Source organism: Copadichromis virginalis, linkage group LG12, assembly GCF_057382275.1.
Source record: "Copadichromis virginalis isolate Kocher_CV1m ecotype Utaka linkage group LG12, C_Virginalis_male_GT1.1, whole genome shotgun sequence".
NCBI classification, from domain to species: domain Eukaryota; kingdom Metazoa; phylum Chordata; class Actinopteri; order Cichliformes; family Cichlidae; genus Copadichromis; species Copadichromis virginalis.
Genome location: NC_140629.1, coordinates 5,022,858 through 5,044,879, shown reverse-complemented (window position 1 = coordinate 5,044,879; position 22,022 = coordinate 5,022,858). Strand labels below are relative to the sequence as shown.

At 42.4% G+C, this 22,022-nt stretch overlaps 1 protein-coding gene across 3 annotated transcripts; it reads left to right on the top strand.

Moving 5' to 3' along the window:
* Positions 1-31: 31 nt before the first annotated feature.
* On the top strand, positions 32-21,524 carry pxnb (paxillin b). 3 transcript variants are annotated; one of them, XM_085474447.1, is made up of 14 exons: positions 32-191; positions 13,477-13,685; positions 13,813-13,898; positions 14,004-14,143; positions 14,219-14,399; positions 15,268-15,382; positions 15,505-16,776; positions 17,561-17,827; positions 17,947-18,354; positions 18,482-18,643; positions 18,741-18,914; positions 18,991-19,072; positions 19,168-19,316; positions 19,418-21,524. In XM_085474447.1, the coding sequence occupies exons 1-14, from the start codon at positions 179-181 to the stop codon at positions 19,682-19,684; spliced, it is 3,525 nt and encodes a 1,174-aa protein (XP_085330573.1). In that variant the 5' UTR covers positions 32-178; the 3' UTR covers positions 19,685-21,524. The 3 variants fall into 3 exon arrangements, with proteins under 3 accessions (XP_085330573.1, XP_085330572.1, XP_085330574.1); XM_085474446.1 differs by lacking the exon at positions 32-191 and having other exon boundaries at positions 13,455-13,685; XM_085474448.1 differs by lacking the exons at positions 32-191; positions 15,505-16,776; positions 17,561-17,827; positions 17,947-18,354 and having other exon boundaries at positions 13,455-13,685.
* Positions 21,525-22,022: the final 498 nt, after the last annotated feature.

Here is a 22,022-nt window from a genome sequence, read left to right as displayed (position 1 = left end):
GGAAAAGTACACACAGTGGTACACACAAACTGCCGCGCGTTCACGAGAGCCATCCTGACTGACCAACTTCCAGGGCAGCAGTGCTGGTGAAGTTTGAAGGGGGAAAAGTCAGATTTCACAAACCATCCGGAAGGTCGCCAAACAAAAAACTGACGCAGTCCACAACTAGGCAGCAGCTATGGACGATTTAGGTAAGTTATGAGGGTTTTTTTTTTCCATATGTGGGTTTTCTGCCCCCAGTTTGGAGCGGATAGCAGGGTGGAGGGGTAGTCAACGTTACGAAGAGATTTTATGCTGGCTGTTTGTCCAATGTAGCTTTCTTATCCAGGGAAACTTGCGAATACCTGACAGAAATGTTACAGTGACGAGCGAAAGAGTGAATGTTGTACCGACTTGACTTTCTCCTCACACTGTTGTAAAATAAGCAGCCTAGTAGGTTAGCAGCTGGACATCGCTAGCCTTTAACTCTACCTACTTTTTAACTCTCCCTCTCCGAGGTGAAGCGAACGTCTCTGGCAATACCACGCCGCCCTGCTCGTCTAAATCGAGGTCTTTTTTATCAGTATGTGTGCCGGAGGGAGGAGTTATTTAATGACATTTTGACATTAAGCCTCAACATTACCTTCTCAACTTTTGCCCCAAGGCTACTCATTCCAGCTTTGAAGTGGTAGAGTCAACAGGCCTCCCTGTACAATGTGTGCTCAGCCCTGGCCTGGCTGACTTCTAGTGATCCTCCAGTGTGACAAACTTAACTTGCAGGGATGTATAATTACTTGGTATACTGGTACACTTTATCGTTTTATATCAAAAACTAAAAACTGAGGTATAGGAAGCGGAAAGATCAGGTCTGAAAACTGTTTGATTAGACATGTGCAAGTTGAGAAATGCTGTAAGAGTTGGACAATCAGTACATCTTTAGGGATCTCCTGATTGGGAAATTCTGTGCTGATACTGATAATGAGCTCATATTCAAACATGTGTTTATTTACCTAGCAAACAAACCTTCATCATAAGAAATAACTCTGTGCTGATGGAGACTTTAAACTGTCTTTAAACATTTGTCACACACCAGATCAAACTGGCCTCTACCATTAGGCCGATATCTTGATGTATCCCTGACAATTTTGCACAGGAAAATATACAACATGTTTGTTAATGGCCGAATGTCATTTTCTCTTAGCTGCTTCACATGTCTGTCATGACTCTTTGTGCATTTTCTGTTTTTGTTTTTTGTTGGGAGACACTGTCTCTTAATAGAGACTGTAACTTGTAGCTGAGGCTTTTTTCAGTGTCTGTTAATATAACTGTTATTTCTGGACTGGTGTGGCATCCCCTTGTATTACTAATTTGATCATCACAAGTCATGAAAAAACAGTGATGTCATCAGATAGCTTGTGGATGACTTTAACTGGTTTATTTCTTTTAATAATTTAATCAGTTTTATGAATCCTTTCATCGGTACTACAGGTTTTATCTGCCTTTTATCAACGCCAGTTCTCCTGACGTTACCAGCGTCATCTTTTTTTTTTTTTCTTGTTCTACTTTGGCCCCACTTTTAACCTTTGACACGCAACGTCTGAGTTTCTAATTATGTTACACTTTTAGCAGCTGGCAGGTTTCTATATTTGCATTACTAATTCAGTACTTGTGAAAAACTTGTTTCACCAGTCAAATATCTGTAGGAATCTTCTGATCTCTGAAAGTAGACCAGCAGTGAAATGGATTTGCGAATTGTTTAAGTGGAGAGATGATGGGCCGCATTTCCCATTTGTCTGTTGTGAGAATACCTCAAGGAGCCATTAGACACTCTCGCTGCCTTATGAGGCTGAAAGGATTGATTGTTGGTTGAGAGGGAGCCTGTAGGCTCGCTGAAGGGCTGACGGAGGGGGCGAGGCTGCTGAGGAATTTCGACCATCACTTTCTGACACGGTCCAAGGCCGAAAACTCTCTGGGTCACGACTCGCCTCCTGTCGCTACTATCTGAGAGAGGGATGTTGGTTTCACACGTGTCTCATTAGAATATGGGTACCCTAGTAATTGCAGGCACTGTTTAAAAAATTTGACCTTTGGGGTCAATCGCAGTCATCCCACATCCTCCCTAAATACACAAAAACAAGTCAGTGTAAATATTTTTAAATATCACATCACTGAGGTTTACTCTACTGCTATTTACCTGCACCTGCAGGTCCTGATATTCAGGGTCACTGTTTGAATACTATGTTTGTGTATAGTGATCTGGTGTTGCTCACTGCTCGAGGTAGAGAATTCCATCAACAGATTGTAAGCATTCTTCCCATTTGTTCCTCTGAGTCAGATTTTTCCAGAGGACCTGCTTGATCTGTGAGTTAGCACAGATCATACAGCACAAACTAGAGATGGGATCACAACAACCATGAGGCCAAAGATTTCCCGGACTACACCCATAATGGAAAATGTTGTTTATACACCAGATGTAGATCCTTAAGGGGAGTTACAAATACATTAACAATGCAAAAGGCTGTGTGACGGGGGCGTAAACACACATAAACACCTGCCAGGGTGTTCATAGCCATCTCGGTTGTAATTACTGCTGGAGTAGGTGAATCAGGGGTCGTGTTTGGCCATGATAACAGACAAACACAGTCATACTGTTGTGGCTGGTTACCAGGTGGCAGCCAGGCTTAGCCTTCACTTCTGATGTGGCCAAGGGGGCGGCGACTCATGCAGATGTGGCTCTTAAACCACATGTGACGTAGTGTCCTCTCTGTTGGCTCTGTTGTGCTGCATTTCATGTTTGTGGGGTGTGTGCAGCTAACATTCAGCTCTCTGTGAATTCCTGACGATTGTGTGACATTCAGGCACACTGACCTCACTCAGTGAGCTGAAAACCCCCTGTTCCACCTCTGCATGTTAAGAATGCGCATACTGACCTAATACGTACGCATGCAGTATGCTCAATGGTCACAAACAAAGTGAGAATAATATTGAGTAACAGAATGTACTTTTTGCTTGCAGTTTCCCATTGAATGGTTTCTTTGTTAATTACTAGAGAATCAAACTGAAAGATTAGTGACTGGACACAGAAGGGAACTTCTCCTATATACTGCATTCTTGTTAAATATATTATTTTAAAGTACAACAGAAACTATAATTCCAAGGGCCTAAAGGCAGCTTCTTCATTTTTAGACTTTGTTTTGCAAAATCTAGGGTCACTCCCCAAAGCTGTTAGTACTCATCATAGCTTTTTTGAATATATGTCCACTTACTCAAATTGAAACCAAACTAATGTTGGCAACCAGGATCACTAGGAGCCCTTTTGTTTGTTCGTCCACAGATAATGTCAGTATGTGTACACTCCCATATAAAACCTTGTTTTCTTAATCCAGGGCTGACCAAGTAAAACATTGACGCAGTTTCTTATGATTCTAATTTTCATTTACAGGTCCTTCTAGTAAAGCTTAATAATATTTAACTTTTAAAAAAACAACACTTTTTTTTAAATTTCCGAGAGATCACTTCATCCCCTGTGTAAAGCTTTTCAGTTCAGTTTTACTTTATTTACATAACGGCAAGTTACAACAGCAGTCACCTGAAGGAGCTTTATATTGTAAGATAAAGACCTACGGTGATACAAAGAAACCCCCAAATATCAAATGACTCCCTATGAGCAAGCGCTGGGAGACAGAGAGACGATCCAGCAGGACCAGGCTCTGGGAGGGGCAGCCATGTGCTGCGAGCACGTTCGTGGAGACGGGAGGAAGACGGGACCAAAGACGGACTTCTTGAGGCATCGCATCCTGAAATCCCAGCTTGTGCTGATTGATCAGTTCAGTCCTTGGAAAAACTGCAAGACTGGTTACATAATGTATAGGTCTTGAGGTTTTGTAGACATGACAAATAACTGTGTGATGTTACCTTGTCTACCATTTTTCATATGTAAGACCATGTGACGAAGGCCCCAGTCACACAGTCCACAACTGGTCAGTAGGTGAAGGATTCCTCTGAAGTGATTGATTGAATGACTGATTGATAATAGACAACTGAAGTAGGCAGCTGTAGAAACCAGGGATTCTACTGGTATTTCTCTGAAATCCACCTGAAGGATGCCTGCGTAATCCGCACCTTGCAAAAATAAAGTCACTGTTTGTAACAAGCCAAAGAGAGACTTATGAGAGAAGTTTCTCTGTTACACAGTGCACAACACTTTCTTGCAACGATGTTACTATTTTTGAAACTGCTTACTTCATTCCTCCACAAATTTGAGAACCAAGTTGAACTTCTTTAACCTTACTGTGGCGGTGGAGCAGTTTTCTTTGTTTTTGTGTGTGGTTTATTTTTCCTTTTGTTTTTTGTTTTTAAATGCACGGTCTATAGTTTAGCCATGTAGCTTAAGGTAATGCTTAAAAAAAAGCTAGTTGCGGTGAGGGTACCACAACAGTACTGAAGGTGACATGAAAATACAGGAACATACATCTAGTCCTTGCTTCACATTTTTCTCAATTACTCTGTGACCTCAGTAAACACTTTCCTGATGTCTTTGTGGCCTAATTGCCAGTTTCAAGTCATGTTGAATAAAAAAAAGAAGCCTAATGTGTTCATGATTAGAGTAAGAAAGGAGAATTATGCAGGATATGCTTATTGGCTCAGTGTGTGAGTTACATGTCCGTTCCCACTGAGCATGTGGTTTCACTGTCAGATCCAACTCATCACAACCTATTTCAAAACACACAAGATGGAGCTGACAAAAACACTCATTCAGAGGCTTCATAGCAGGACTTGACTTGACATCAAGTGACTGTTGACTTGTCTTCATTGGTGCCCCGTATAATCCAGAATCAAATTTGATTTTTCTTCTTTCCCAATGTTGCCAAGTGCTTGCTCATAGGGGGTCGTCAGATTGTTGGGGTTTTCTATATATTATTGTAGGGCCTTAACCTTCCAATGTAAAGTGACTTGAGGTTACTGTTGTTGTGATTTGGTGCTGTATAAAAAAATAGAATTGAATAAGTCACAGAGAGACAGCGGTTTTCTATAGGAAACCAAAGCTTTGGGTTTTGTAACTTTGAAGATCGTCTACATGCGTGAAAAGCCATGTGAAAACTTAAATGAAAGGGGAAAGCCCTCAGAGCATTATATGGCCACTTTAAAGGAAGGATAAACATGGGCTATCTTTGCAAAGAAGCTGCAGAGGAGAGGTGCTCTTTATTGCTTAAAGGCAGACTTTAAAAAAGTGGGAGCCACTCAGCTTCGTTTCGCAGACATAATGAAGGCCATGTGGTTGCTCTGTGGAATGAAACACAGCGACACCTTATAAGAATGCCTTTGGTAAACACACAGTAGTCCTGTAAGATTTACTGTAACAATAACTGTTGATCACCTTGAAGAGGAACGTCTTATTCTTGAGACAATCATAGGATGAGATGTGAGGCAGCTGTCTTAAATGTTTACGCAGCATACCAAAAACTCTTAGGTCTTTAGTGGTTTCTGTGTCCTAGTAATTCCACAGCAGAGTTAGTGTTACCAGACTAGCTATCATCACCCCTTGAGAGCTGCAAGGTTGGTGCATACCATCCCTAACCAGTGGGCTTGCCTGCTAGGCTAGAGAGAAGCTCCCGACTGTAAATCAGCCTTGTTCCCGAGCTCCACACCCATCCTGTTCTGGGTCTGGGGAAGAGCTGCGTGGCTGACCTCATCGCTTGGGCAACAGAGCCTGCCCCACATCCTCAGGAAACAGAGGAGAAAAACAATGAGCAGAGTCAGCACTGGGGGCAGCTGGGGGGCCTTCAGTCTGTGATCCTGCTGCTCGAACAGCCTTTCCACTATTAAATGCTGTTGTACGATACTGTTCTTTCCACTCACAGCAGCCTTCAGTCCCTTCCTCTTCCCTCCCTGCCATACTGTTTCCATGCCTTCACTGTTCCCCACTCTTGTAACTTCTCTCGGAGAATAATGCTGATTATTTTCCTAACAGGTCTGGGTAATGTAGTGGGATTCTGCTGTATTCTTCCAACATTACTGAAGCCGGGGACCTCCGGGGCATATCGGGGGTTTCCTGGCTTTGGAAAAAATGGGCCTTTTGGGGGTGGCAGCGCACCTAGGAATAATTGATCTGTCTATAGTAAAGGCAAAGAGCTTCTACTGCCTTATGTAAGGGAAGCGGGTGCATTTTTCTGTTATTCCTGCCTATGTGATCAACAAAAATGTATTTTCTACTTAAGTAAATGAAATCCCAGCTAAAAAAATATTACTGTCCTGTTGTTATTCCTTTGGGGGGAATAAGCTTGCTTATTCAGGGGTTAGCTGTCAGTAAGTCTCTGGAGAGGGGAATGTGTTTCCTTAAGCGGAGCAGGGAATCTCACTTCTTTTCTAAAGAGTAATTATGCTGTCATTACGTTTTGTTTTAGTCCATATTTTGTTACTAAGACTGAAACAAACACTGATACTCTGACGGTGACAAAATGATTTCCAGCTTTCTTGGTTCCAAACTAAGAGCTGCAGTCTGTAGTAAACATGCTGCCTTCAGCAAATGTCGACACATGAGTTTGAGAGCTGCTCAAACCTGATGAAGTGAAGAGGTGTTGGCAAAGAAGGAAAAGACGACGTGTAGCATAATAATAATGATGATGATGATGATAATTTGAGTTCTATAAATGCTGTGTCATTTATATACAAGCTTTTCTTGTATGAACTGATAAGATTATCAGTAAATTGTAGTCAATTTTCTTTATATCTCTGCTGGGACTCTTTTCTTTGAACTGCTATTTTTCTCCATTCAGTAGTTTTTCTTTAAAACTTGATCTTTTTTCTTTCTTTTTTTTTTTTGCACATTTCCTTTTTTCTCCACTTCTCCAGTGAGTGTCTGAGTTTCATGGTTTCATCGTCATCAGGGTTTTCCCTGCATGCAAAATCGTCACAATTGTACAGTTTGAAAACATGAACCTCTATATGCACAGTTTTAGGAATATGGTCCCAGATCAGGTGATGTGGAGACGCTTCACCTACTGAAGCTTAAACCAGAGTGTGTCAGAGTTTCACTAGTGTTTGTGATTTTAAAAAACTGATATGAGGCTCAGCTCAACAGTTCTGTCTCATGTAGACATTTAAAGTGAAATACATCATAACATTTAGAGTAACTTTACTGCTGTAATTATTACTTTTACAGCTAAGTTTAATTTAATTTTTTTTATTAGTTATAAATGTTATTAAAAAACTAGTGTGAATGAAACTGTAGTAGGATTATATTCATACACAAAAGCTGACTTGCAACTACAACTTGATTATATGGGAAGATGAGAAAACCACCAAGTGTACATATGAGGTTAAAGTAATATAATAATTACTTATTCACAAAAATTCAGTTGGAACAGGTGGTACACTTTCCATATTTAAATAATTGTTCACATTATGACACTTTCTTTTGTCCCAACTGTACATTCTTAGTGTTTAACTCAAAGCATTAAGCCCTGTTAGTTTGAAGCTTGGGTGACTGGTTTCAGTCGGTGTTTAAGAGGGACAAGACGGTCTTTCTTTGACCGTTCTTCTCATCCTACCCAATTACACTCTTATAGCACAAAAGGCTGCTCACTGACATGCAATTTATCTACATTCATGGCTATGAATGTGTCCTCAGTGACTGGGGTGTTACATCAGTCTCCACATGGTGCCATGTCATCTGATTTACTGGTCTGTGGGGAAGTTCTTTTATTTTGGTTTGGCGTTCCCTCCAAGAGGAGTGTCATCTTTCGGATATGGGATTGCTTGGCAGGATATTTTTAGATAGTAATCACCCTACAATGCTTTAGTCATTCTGATCCATTCATTCATCCATTGTCTGTTTGGGATCGTGTGTTGTACTGTATAGACAGGGTGCGAGCCCCTGCAAGGTTTGACCTTTATTTTTCCCCTGGTCCACTATTTAATCAAGTTTGCTTTTGGTCCATTTTCTTTCATTCTCACCCACATTCCCGCTCTGTGGTTTCTACACAGCCTTCCTTGTCTGTCTCGCTGGCATCTAACCCTCCACCCCCTCTCCGTGGCCCCTGCCTGTCTTGTTTGATATAAATATCATGTTGGGTTGGCCTGATGGGGTAGGGTTTCACCCTGGGATTGTGGCCAGTTCTGCTCTTTTGCTCCCTGGCTATAAACAGGTGAGCTGTAGACCTCAGCGGCCCATCACCATTGCCCACATGTTAATAGAAAACATTAGGCAGCCTTGGTTTCCACCCTGCACGGTACTCTGTGGGCAATGGGCAGTAGAAATTTTGACATCTCCCTTATCCTGGAATTCAAGGCATGCTGCAGTTAGTGGAATCCATCCTGTAATTGTCAACACATTATTTCATTTTCTGTACTGACAGATGGTGTTTTGTATCGGAGCACATTCTTCACAGGCTCACTACCTAGGATCCCGCAGCATTGAAGGAATGTCCTGCTTAAGTAGCTTTGATCACAAAGCGTCATTTAGATTCCAGTTGAGACTGGTTGGGTTTTTAAAATGAGTTTTCATTGGATTAGGGTGACTGTATGCTCCTGTTCCTGAGCCACCTTCTCTGCCTGCGTCCCTGCCTGATCTGCTTGCTTTTTGCCAAGTGGACAGAGGAATGTGTGGAATTCCCCCTGCACCTTCACTCCCATCTGATAAACACAGCAGGACGATGGCATGGCTTTGGGTGGGTGGATAGGGGTGCAGACAAGACTGTACATGCGCCCACTGCCACAAGAATGTGTACAGTGTCCACATGACTTCAGTTGTTTGTTGAACATAATAAAGATTAGTTGGCACAGTGTGGCCGCAGTTGAATCCCCTGAAAGCGCTGCTGTTGGTTTAAATCAGCACATTGTACGAGTGAAGCAGTTGGTGCACGTTACACCTCTGTCCTGCTTTCTTTTCAGGTTGCACACTGGTGTATCGCTGCTTTAATCATTCTCATCTATTCAGAGACATGAAGCAGGCAAACCTAATACCTGCAGAGCAACAGGTAAAACACGATATGCTGTATAATAAATTGCCTGAGCCTCTTTCTTCTCCATCTTCTTTGTGAGAGAGGAGTAATGACATGGTTTAATCTTTAAACTGTTGGATGTCGAACCTGTTTCTGTATTCACTGTGAAACACAGCGTTTAAATCATAGCTCACGACTTTTGCAGACACCCTTTTAGATGACAGCTTCATTCTCCAGATCTTGCACAATGGACCATTGAGTCAGGATGCTGTTAGAGCAGAATTGGACTTTGTCCATTGTGGCTCCTACCCCCTGTCTGGAATGGAAAAGATTAGCCTGTTGCTTGGCTTACAGTGCATGTTTGGATTCTCGGTGTTTCTAACTCTTTGTGGACTTAAGTTTTCTGAGGCTGGCGAAGGCTTGTTGTCTGTCCTCATGACAGTCAATGCTGCCCTCGTCAGGGAAATGAGGAGCAGCAAGCAAGTTTAACTCCCATTTTCATTCTTTCTCCTTTTATGAGCTGCAGTAACAGACATCAGAGATGTGCTTACAGGCCACCCACTGAGAATGATGTGTGTGGATTACAGGCTGCTTAGTCAAAAGCCACAAAAGGATGTGTGATGGAAATTTTGGATTTTCTTTCCTAATGTCCTGTTTTCACTGTCAGAGCAAATTTAAGGTACTTTTCTTTTCCTCAGACATACTTTCTACTTCTACTCTGTAACATGTCAGATGGAAATATTGTTTACTTCCCTAGAATGATCTCACATCTATTGTTACTTATTGTTTACAAATTCAAGTTTTTAACCTAAAGCACATAAATGTTTCGTGTCAAAAATTCTTCTCTAGCAGTTTATATAAACTGTCAACTGTTTTTTGTAAATGTTTTAAATTACAGGCATCAGAATATTTACAAACCAAACAACAGATTAAAAGAGAAGATAAATAGTTGAGATTATTCTATAATATAAATAATTGTTAACTTGAATCTAAAACAGAATCATTCTGTCAGTCAGTTTACTAGGCAATCGTTTTTGCTCTGGTTTCTGGCTATACTGGTTTCACAGAATAACATATTATGAAAATTTGACCGGTATAATAAAATGTACATTTATGTTTAAGTACAGCTGCATGGAGGTTCTTACCTGCAGAACTCCATTCCCCTAGTGACTATCTGCTGGACTGTTTCCCTGGCTATGCACACAAACACATATGCAATGGAGAAAACATCAGACAGAAGTGATATGAAAACACTGGTCTGTGTCCATGGCCAAAAAGAAGAAAAAATGTGATTTATTGGGACTGATTGCTTGAGGATGTGTATAATAAATCTGATATCAAAGCAGCTTTATAAATAATGAAAGACATTCGATATGTTTGCCCATGTTCTGTAACACCATCTGTCTGTGTAGTTAGAGGAAGTCTGTGTCCCACTTATAGCGTTAATCCATAATGTTAAAAAAAAAACTTCTTCTTCTTCTTCTTTTGTTTTTTTTTTGTTTTTGTTTTTTTAAATAGCCATCATGACTTGTACTATCCAAAAAGTGTCTACATTATGGCAACGGCTATACCTATATTTTCTGACAGTAACCTGTGACCTACATGCAACCACACACATGCACTGAACTCTGTCATATGAAAGAAACACAAACTTATCAGATCTAGAGTAGCTATGATACGTTGCATATATGGATAGGAGCAGTCTAGCTGAGCTGCTGTGCCTATTTTTCCTTTATGGGTGTAACAAGTTTGGAACTGGGACCAAAATGACAACACGAGGAGCATGCTACTCAGGTGCAAACATTTAGCATAACCCCAGTTCTTTGAAAAGCAAATGAGGGTTGAAAGAGAACTGTGTATCATTAAGGCCCATGCATCATAATAATGGAGTTTATATGTTATCCAGTCTGTGACTAATCGATAGGTTTTTAAAAAATGAATGCTCCCTTGTAAAGAGCAATAGAGGTATTAACCAGCCTCAGGTTTTAGAGAATCGTTATACCCTGTAGTTTCCTGAAAAGATACTACTGTACTGATAATTGAACTAGTGTCACATTCAGAAAACAAACTCTGATGTATCAATATTGGCTTATCACAGTAAAATGTACTAAAATGTATTTCCTATTATGGATACTCTGTGTATATTTATCCTGGAGATCATGGTCCTGTGTCAGGCATACATGTGTAGTATCACCAGCTGGGAAAAGGAATAATAAGTGCAGAGTTGCTGTGAAAGGAGTTGTCTTATAAACTTGGCTCAGAGGGCCTGAGGCAGCATGGCTGCCCTCTCTGTCAAGGCTGTGAAGAACTTTCTAGGAATACATGGCCATAATTAGTAACCTAAGGCATTTATTTATTCATTTATTTTGATTTGAAAGGCTCTAAGCTGCTGCTTCATGAGAAATGTAGATCAGTACCTAAATGCGCTATATTTCACATGACTCACCTTTGTCCCAAAACACAGTTGTGGTATTCTTTTTTTAATCTAGCGGCTTTGTTTCATGAGTGACAAAGTCAACTTCAGTGAGACCTTGCTCAGCATGTCAGCACCAGGTGCAGATTATTTTGGGCTGGTCATGATATTTCAGCACATTTGCACAGACATGGGCTACTCACAGAGCTTCCCGCTTTAAATAGATTAGAGCTCCCATGTGGTTTATGTCAAACTTTTCAGGGCTTGTGGCAGTGTCTGTGGATTGAGGGCTGTGATGAAGGGTTGAGAGAGAGTATATATGAAATTTGAAAGATGGAGACAGGTGTGAGTTTTCTTTTTGCGATATAGACCGCTCTGTTGCTAGAAGATGTACAAGATTTAAACTTTTGTCACACATTATTCTTGCTCTTGACCAAACACCTGTGAAGCTCAGATCTGTTGGTCATATTTTGTTAATGCATTCTCTCTCTCAAAGTTCATTTCAGCGTTTGTGTTGAGATAAGAGGGCACTGAGAGGATACTGTTTGGCCCTTAAACCACTCCCCCATTAGACTGGCAGCCTGTTATCGCTTCACGCTGCTCACACTCACACATTGGCACCCACACAGTCACAGTCCTTCATGAAGGATATTACAGATACAGGTGGAAAGAATGTAAGTACAGATACTGAACTTTGTCAGGATTTCAAAACTATATGGTTGTGTTGCATGTATGCGTTTCTCTCTGTGTTTGTGTATTTTATGCTGGAGGTTTCTCCATTGACTTCATTCGGGATGAAGTTGGGATTTAGTGGTGGAATATTTTGAGAATTTGAATTATTTTGTAAAATATAAACTTTTAGGAAGTTTTCCAGAATGATATGTAATCAGATGAATCTTGTTTCTTAACTTCTTTAACATTTTTTTTTTTAACTTGTCAGCTCTCAAATACTTTAGAGTTAGATATTTTCCCTTTGGTTGCTCTAAACAGGCGCAAGTTTTAATCCTATCTCACCAGTGACTTGGTTTGATGTTAAGAGATTAAAATATAAACTCAGAAGAGGCAGGAAATAAAACTTAACAAATCCAAATCTAGAGAGCCAGTCTGTGCTAGACAGACAGGTGGTAAGAGCTCCCTGTTTCTTGGATATTTGGACAGTTTTCCATCCTGCCTTTCAAAGATATTATTCTTTGTAACAGGGCCAAGCCTCTGTAGTGTAACACTATGCAGCCAGGGATTGCGGTCTATTCTAGACATGCTGCAGATGGATGGATTGTGTGATGTAAGAGTCTATTTTGTTCCTGCGTTCCACCAAACACTCGCCAGGGTAACACTGTACCCCCTCAACCCTGGACCGGATTCAGAAACATTTTCTGTCTCTCTGCTTCTTTGTTTTATCAGTCTGTCTCACGAAGTTCACACTCAGGCTCTTGAAACTAAGACTAATCATAGACATGAACTGGATGCATGGCACACGGAGCTGGCAGATCAACTGCATGGTTGCTCTCATTGACTTCAAGTTTGTATCTTAATGTGGACTGTGGGAAAAACACATTGCCAGTTTCTGGGGGATGTTTTATGATTTAGAAATTGGGTGTAGGTGTTGTAGTGTGCCATGCTGTGGTGGTCACATTTGGCCATGTACCCACCACAGCATGGATGACCTGTGAGGAGAAACCAGTTTTGTTAACAGGCTGGAATGAAGGGCTCAGACTCGCTGGCATTGTCTGTTACAGCCTGACGCCAACATCAGTAGTGACCTCAGAGCGCCCATCCATCCGTCTGTCCACCCATTTTGTTAACCAGTTATTCAGCAAGAGCTGCAAGGGCTTACAAGGATAACACACTATATCATCCACAGCTAAGGCCAGTATAAAATCACCGGTTACTCTGATATTCTCTGAGCTGTGGGAGGAAACCTACACAGACACTGGGAGATTATGTTTGCTCTTCACACAGAAGGGAGATCCCACTGAAGGTGTGATTGGTTTTTATGTTTGCAGGCTAAAACGTCTTGGAAAAAGACCTTTAGAATTTGTTTACCTTAGACAAATAGATCTATTCTGATTGTTGTTTTGGTTGGACAGATCATTTTTTATGTTCTCACTGTGCCTTGAAACATGAATGAATTGCATCTTTCAGACGCGTTGCTGGCAGACCTGGAATCTACTACATCCCACATCTCAAAGCGACCTGTATTCTTGCCCGACGAGACGCCCTACTCCATCCCTACAGGAGGACAGCCCTACCAAGATGTTACACTTCCACCTCCGGTCCCTCCTCCACCTTCAGCTGAAGCTCTGAACGGGTCCCTGAGAGATCAGCCTGATTCCCACCACTCCTCTCAGCAGGTAGATCTCTGCAATGTTTGTGATCTGATCTCACTTAGTATATCAGACTCTTCAAATGAGAAACAGTAAATGTTACATTAATTAAAAAAAAAACCTCAGCAGTTACTGGTTGGTGTATTCTCTGCAGTCACTGGGTTCGGCACAGAAGAGCTCATGGTCAAGGGACAGTAGCAGTTCTCCATTATCTCACATTGAAGAGGACCACGTTTACAGGTAACTTCCACACACTCAGGATGTTGTGTATATAAACCTGATTGCGTCATCTGGCATTTTCTTTAACTTTTAGTTTCTTTCGGTAAGTTATCTCTGTCTCTTTAGTTTCCCAAACAAACAGAAGACATCAGATTCCTCTACAACAGCCATGACTTCTGCGTTGGGCAGTAATCTGTCAGAGCTTGACAGGCTTCTGCTGGAACTTAATGCTGTGCAACAGAGCTCCCCTTCATTTCCCACTACAGGTAGAGACAAAGGCTTCAGATTTATCGGTTCTAATGGGATTGAGCATCATTAATTTCAATGTTATGTGTCCACAGAGGAGGCAGCTCCTCCCTTGCCATCCTGCAGCATCACTCACTACGAGAACGGCGGCACACCTGACATCTTGGTAAGCCCACCACCTCAGGAGAAACCAAAGAGGAATGGGAGGATGGAGGACGCCCGACCTACTGTGGAAAGTCTGCTGGATGAGCTGGAAGGCTCTGTGCCTTCACCCAGGTATCTCCACTACAGCTGGGGTCTAACTTGGCATTAAAGTCCCCTCTAATCAGTGTTGCAGACTTTGTTCCTTTTTGTTTTGTGTTTGATTCACTATACTAGTTCAGAGTTGGACACTAAAAACGGTCTTTATATTCTTCAGCAGAAAGTTTCTGAGACCTGGCAGAGTAGACCTGTGTGTTCATTTGCAGTTCTGTATTTTTATCCCTAGACTCTACTAGAATAGCTTTGCATGATTTGCAGATTAAATTAATCCTAATATATCTGATACAGAGTCTTTGTGTAGCCCCTTCAGTTCATCCACTGTCTCAAGATATTTTAGTTCTCTCCCTGTAAGGGAGAGAACTAAAATGCGCTAAACTAAAATGTCCTACACAATGACAAAATGACATTTTGTCATTGTGTAGGACTTAAGAGTAGAAAAAATATTTGCAGATGTTGGGCTCTTTTTTTGTGTGCAATTTCTCCCCTCATGCGACCTTATTGAAAAGGATTCCAGAAAAGTTCCACACAGGGAGGTATATATACTTAAAATGTATGTGAGAGTGTTGATATTGGGTCTGGTATGAGCAAATGGAAACATCTGAGGTTTCTGAATGTGTATTAGCATTTACAGCTTCTTAACAAATACATGCATTTTCCATGCGCAGTAAAAGATTAAGTAAGTTTACAGCAGCATTAAATGGTAGCTGTATTGCTTTGTGTGTGACAGCTGCCGTGGGGAGACTGAGACATTGTGGAGCAACACAGCACCTGTTTTGCTTTGATAATTAGAAATCATCAACTTACACAATTTTGAGCTTCACTATTAAAAACAAAAGTCAGTGTTTGCATGGATTTAATAATCACAATGACTTGTGTTTTCCAGCCCCCCCACTCGTCACAGTGACTTGGACACATCCTCTCAACAGCAGGCCAGAATTTCAGCTTCCTGTGCCACCAGAGAGCTCGATGAGTTGATGGCCTCTTTGTCTGACTTCAAGGTATGAGGGAGCATTGGAAAGGCTTTATTTAAACAACAAATCCCAAGCTTCTCCTGTCATGTTCTTCATGATTGCCTTCTTCTTCTTCTTCTTCTCTCACTTGTGCTTCTCTGTTCCTCTAGCCTAGCTCTTTAGGCTCTCTGCTTGAACCAGCAGGAGCATCTTCCAGCTCTTGCCACACTCCAATGTCCTCTTCCATTTCCCCCATGGCTTCTCCTTCCTTGAGTCTGTCTCATCCGTCTGCCTGTGCCTCTCCTCTCTTCTCTTTACCTGCTGGGCTAGAGCTACATATAGATGAGGATGGAGGAGATGGTGGCATGTTGAGACCCCACCCTAGCCATCTCTCTCCACACAGTCCTACATCCTCATATTCTGCAACCAGTGAGCTAGACCTGGACTCTGTCATAGATGTCTCTGCCATCATGCTATCATCTCAAACCAAGTCTCTGCTAGTCCTCTCTCAGTCTGCTTCCTCGAACTCCAACCTGCTAAGAAGTAGCCCAAGTCCTTCCAATACCACTACCCCTTCACTTACCTCAGTTATCACTGTCCTGGATCACAAGTCCTCCAAGTCCCCAAGTCCATCTGTAGAACGGGTCTCACCCTCAGCTTCTGGAGGTAAATCCTCCTGTGCTCCTGAGAGTGTAAGCAAGGGTTCTCCTTGTTTTTATGATCTCGATGTCAGTTTCTCCTCTTCGTCTTTACCTACAACCCAAAACTTCACCCCTCAGGTCTCAGCCCCCTCACCCCTCCCCGTTTTTGTCTCTCTGTCTTCACCTTCAAAAACATCCTCACCATCTCCAGTCTCGCCACTAATAGTCTCTTCTCCAATGGCCTTTAATAACCACAACAGACAGTTGCTGGAGACACCACCTGCAACCCATACAACCACCAACTTCACTGTACAGCAACCCCCTGTGGTAGAGCCATCCCTGGATGAGGCACTAGACAAGCTTCTAGCAATGAGTTTTTCACAAAATCACACAATGGCGAATGTGGATGGACCTCAGCTGAAGAATGATGCAGAGTGTCTTGGCAGAGGAATGCAGGAGGTGCACGAGGAGCTCATCCTACCCTTGGACAGAAGCAGCGTCCAGCCAGACACTTTCACCAACACTTTTACAGACGATTCAGTGGACGGAGGCACAGATGGGAATGGAGACCTGGACTGGGCAGACGAAGAGCTGTCCATGTCCTTACATGACGGTCTGGATGGCACCATGACCCCTTACACTGAGAGGCTCTATACAGATGGCAGCATGACCCCACTGACAGAGGCCAGCTGGATGGATGAGTCCATGACCCCATCATCATGCCCCGGGACCCCTGACGTCACCCTGGACCTGCCCCTGCTTCAGACTCCCACTATAGACAGAGTCTCAGCGTCTGGACATGTACGCTTCGCCGGCCCTGCCTGATTTTAAAATGTTGTTTTGCTAGCTAATGAGACTGATGCGCCTTTAAATCCCAGCCTCTGCTGCAAGGGTTTATCTTGCATGTTTTTTGAAAAACTAAAACATGGCATCTAATATTTTATCTGCTATTTTGACCACTACTATGATCCTTACATCAGATACGATTATGATTGACTTGTTAGCTTTCAGTATCATCAGGGCTGTGATTGGCTTGAGCTCGATTCTTTTCATCCCTGTAAACAGACCTTGGAGGAGACGCGCCCAGTTACTTTAGCCAGGCAAATAAACCAGGCAGAAAAACGCTAAATTTTTAAGCTTTGATCGATATGTAGAAACTACATGTATTTATTTAGAAGAAAATGCCTTGTAAGGAAGAGGCTGAAGGAGTTGAAGCAAGCTAATTAATAGATTTTGCTTGGAAACTACTCTTACAACTAACCTGCTGTTTGGCAGCACCACCACTCTGCATGGCACCACTGCATTTGTGTGAAGGACCAAACTGAGACCTGATGTTTATGTGGCTGCTTGAGAAACTGAAGGATGAGAGTTAGATCATCGATAGCAGTGGCTTCTGCTGAAAGCATGCATGAAGTTCCTAATATGGGACTCCGAGCTTGTGACCACTGCTTTGCCGGCACGTCAGTGACTTGAAAACGGCTGGTGTGACTGACCTGCTGCCTCAGTGCTCTGCTGTAAGTGCTTGAGCTTGTAAATTGGAGTGGACATATGATAAGGTGTTCGCTCCCTCCCTCCCTGCTCTTAGATAAAATCAGTTATTAGGCGCACTAAGGAGACTCCCAATGTGCACCCCATGTACCGAGAGGCTCACCTGCGCAGGAAGATGGGACCCATCATTGTAAACAAGAACTCTTCCCAGGACCGTCTCATAGAAGAGCTTCAGGGTAAGCTTGGGATCGGCCGCTCAGAACGGAGGCGCAAACAGTCCGATGATTGGCTGACGGAGGGTGTCATCGTCACGTCCAAACCTCAGCGATATCGTCCCGATGGGGCGGGCAGTGAGGTCGACAAGGTTGGCTTCAGTGTGCTTGACAGTTTCCACAAATTCTCCTTTCGCAATTATTTCACTTTTTGTTTCCCTTTTCTGCACATTTCCTGTCTCCTTCCTTCTGTTTTTCCTCTTTTCTTCAGATCATAATTCCCCCCGAGTCTCCTGTCCCTGTGAGGAAGGTGCTGCCACCTCCCTCTCCCCCTACCCCTCGTCGCCCCCCTGTCATAGAAGAACCTAAGCGACCCCTCCCTGTACAGCACCCCCCTGTCCCAATACCACCCCCACCTCCTCCACCTCCTTCACCACCTCCACAACGTACCCACCACATTCACGAACCAGTTCCTGCTCCACCTCGGCAGTTCATAAAAGCCTCACCTCCACCGGCTCCAGTTCAGAACCCTTCTACGCCTAAACCAGAGCCGCCTCCTCCTGTCCTAAAAACCCCAACCCAGCCACCAACAGTGGACTCGGTTCCCCCAGTTGCACCCAAAGTCCTGGTCTCTGTAGGCTGCCAAACTGAGTATGACCCCATCTTCCCTCCAATGCAGGCATGAACCCCTCCCTCTTTTATTCCTTCTGTTTTTCACACTTATTTTAAAGTTAAGTAACCCTAAACTTAAATATTTTTGTTACATTTCAACAGTAAATAACTATTTTCATACTGAACCATTTCAGATTATGGCCCAAGGGAAGGGTGGTGTCTCCGGTGGACCCCCGACACAGGTCAACAAGCTGGACAACATGCTTGGCAGCCTGCAGTCTGACCTCAACAAACTGGGCGTGCAGACAGTCGCTAAAGGAGTTTGCGGAGCCTGCTGTAAGCCGATTGTGGGACAGGTGAGATGGTTCGGTTAAGGTAATCTTTTGTCTGTAACATAAATAGATGTTTTCTAATCATGCTTTGGTTATCTGTTTTTTGTCAATTATTTTTTAGGTGGTGACCGCCATGGGCCGCACATGGCACCCCGAACACTTTGTGTGCACACACTGTCAAGAGGAAATCGGCTCCAGGAACTTTTTTGAACGTGAAGGACAGCCCTACTGTGAGAAGGATTACCACAATCTGTTCTCTCCGCGGTGCTACTACTGCAACGGGCCCATACTGGATGTGAGTCACTGCTCTCCACACATGTGGTCTCTGCTGTAGACGTGTCAGCCTATAAATGTCTTCAATGTCCATTCAGAAAGTTGTGACGGCGCTGGATAGGACATGGCATCCCGAACACTTCTTCTGCGCTCAGTGTGGCTCTTTCTTTGGCCCTGAGGGTAAAGTGATACAAGTATATGTTTTGAATCATACTGCTTAGCAGTTTCTCTCTACTTTAGAGTGGATATAATCTCTTGTCTCGTTCTACTTTCAGGTTTTCATGAAAAGGATGGAAAGGCATACTGCAGGAAAGATTACTTTGACATGTTTGCACCGAAATGCGGCGGCTGTGCCAGAGCCATTCTGGAAAATTACATCTCAGCTCTGAACTGTCTTTGGCATCCCGAGTGTTTTGTTTGCAGGGTTAGTGTTATGCTTTAGTCAGGAACTTTTCTATAATAGTTTGCATGCCTTGTAAGAAAAAGAGTACTAAAATAATAACGTGTGTGTGTGTGTTTCTGCAGGAGTGCTTCACCCCATTTGTGAATGGAAGCTTTTTTGAGCACGATGGCCAACCCTACTGTGAAGTGCACTACCACGAGCGCCGCGGCTCCCTCTGCTCCGGCTGCCAGAAGCCCATCACGGGGCGCTGCATCACAGCCATGTCCAAGAAGTTTCACCCGGAGCATTTTGTCTGTGCCTTCTGCCTGAAACAGCTCAACAAAGGCACCTTTAAAGAGCAAAACGACAAACCCTACTGCCACGGCTGCTTCATCAAGCTGTTCAGTTAGAGAGTTAGGGGGAACGTTTAACACTGGCACACTTGGGTCAGGGCTAAAATGAGAGTCTGAAGCATTTCTAGCACAGGGAGAGTGAGAACGGGTTTAGTTTGTATCGCAGGAAGCCGTCTCTGGATGATGGCGTTGGAAGTGTGTATGGGCTAAGTATGTGCATGTGGTTGAAGCGGTGTGCTGCTTCGGCCAGACTAAATGTTTTTCATGTCATTCAGAATTATTATTTTTTTTAGATTGACAGCAGTTTATTTGTGAAGCTTTTTATGTGTTGTGAGCGGGTGACTATATCGGATGAAGGTATATTCGGTCTTTAAAGGAAAATCTTTTTCCCCCCCCTCCAAGACAGCAACTTTTCTCCAGTCTACTTAGATGTGCTGAAACAAGCAGCTGTCTTGTTTGTTTTGAGTGTGTATGTATGTGTATGTGTGTAACCCTCAAATCGTTTTATTTTTTATCTTTTTAGAAGGTGATAAATTGTTACTAAGCACACTGAAACTCTGATCTATGAAATGCTCGGTGTGTGGTAAAGTTACTCACTGGTTGAGTGCGTCATTTTAGAAATCAAAACAATGAACATATGGCAGGGAACAGGTGACCTGTTGTTTTTACACAATATAAACTTTTTTTTAACAAATGATCAGGATAAAAGGCCTTTTACGTTCTCTCCTCCCTAGTATAAAGTCAGATAAGGCACATCTTTATATAACTGATAGAGTTGTGTTTTATGGTGAAATGCATCTTTAGTGTCCCTTGACCAGAAACCCCTTTCTAGTATGTCATATTTTAATTAAAGGTGCATACTGTGTTACAAAGCAGTCAAGGGCAAACTGAGCATGGATTAATATTTGACTCAGCAGTCACTGCGGTGTTCACTCTTCATTACATGTGCTGCCAAATCATTCCTTTTGGTTCCTCTGAATTAAAGCGAGTCTAAAAGCAGTTTGTTGGATTTGCCTCGTACAGTAAAGTGAAGCTGCACAGAGATATTGGGGGTACAGTGTTTTTGTGCTACACTACCCTTACTGTTTCTGAGTACATCCTGAGAATTTTTGTTGTTGTTTTTTGTACATGTCCAATGCAGCTACATTGTAAGCATGTACATGTGTTTAATAACCACTTGTTAAAAGAAGGAAAGGGCTGCTTGGAAGGCATAGCGGAGATATTTGGATGTCTTTGCTGATATTACTGTATCGAGAAGCTGATGAATGTTTGTTTTTGAGAGAATGCAAACCGTACACACAATTTGCCTGTGATATTCCGATAACTATGCAACTGTGGATTAACAGCTTTGTATTTCAGCATCAGCATCTATTTCTTAGGCTGTCTGTGCCATTGTATCATGTCTAATAACACTGGCAAATTCAGCAAAAAATACTGAGAGCAGGTCAAGAGTCCGCTGTTCTGTTTTCATGTTATTAGTCTGTGAGTTTGTAAAAATGAGAGCCTGGTGGTCTGCTAGAATAACTGGTAGGACTAGGATGACTTGTCTCCCTCAGCGTCTGAGTAGCATCTACTGTATGACCACCAGGTTGGGGTTCTGTACATGGTTATTCATACACAGCAGACAGATTTGGCTTTTTGTCTTGTTCAGGGAATTCTAGAGCCTTAATTCTTTTTTTTTTTTCTTCTCACTGTATTTAAGATATCCTGTAACAGTCGTCTTTTCAAAATGACTTTCGTAGAGGTTATTTAACCAAAGCCATACCTTCTTTCAGTTTTTCTTGTCTGTTCACTTTGTTTTTTCTTTTCACTTTGAATGTCAATAGATACAAATAGTGAGATTCCTCTGTTCTAGCCTGATTATGCCAATAAATTCAGTTTTGGTATCAAAATGTCATCCAAGGGTCTAATTTATGCTAAGCTTTTACTTTGTGTGCAGCTGTTACCCTTAAGCTTTGCAATTTCCAATGCTATAATTTTATTCTCAGCTTCTAGAGAAGCTTTGCATGATTCACAGGTAAAAATGACCCTTATTTATCTTGGTACAGTCCCTCAGAGCATCCACTGTCTTACACAAGCTGTTTTAGCTTTCTAGTCCTTCCCTTTAAGCTAGCCATCTTCTGATTGGCTGAATAGTGCAGACAAAAGGTTTAAAGAGAAGATGAGTGTGGCTTTACTAAGGATACCTGCTCTCACTAAAATCATCAAAAACACTCAGAGATTGTTTGTACACGCGACGACTTCATTATGTAAAGTTTAATTCATCACAGTTACATGGATAATATAAAATAAGGAAAATCATCATAGGTCCACTTTAATCAGACATTAGTCCAGCTGTAGAGCACCTCTTTCAGGATGAGGTAAGAGCCCTCTTCTTCTGCTTATCCACTTCAGG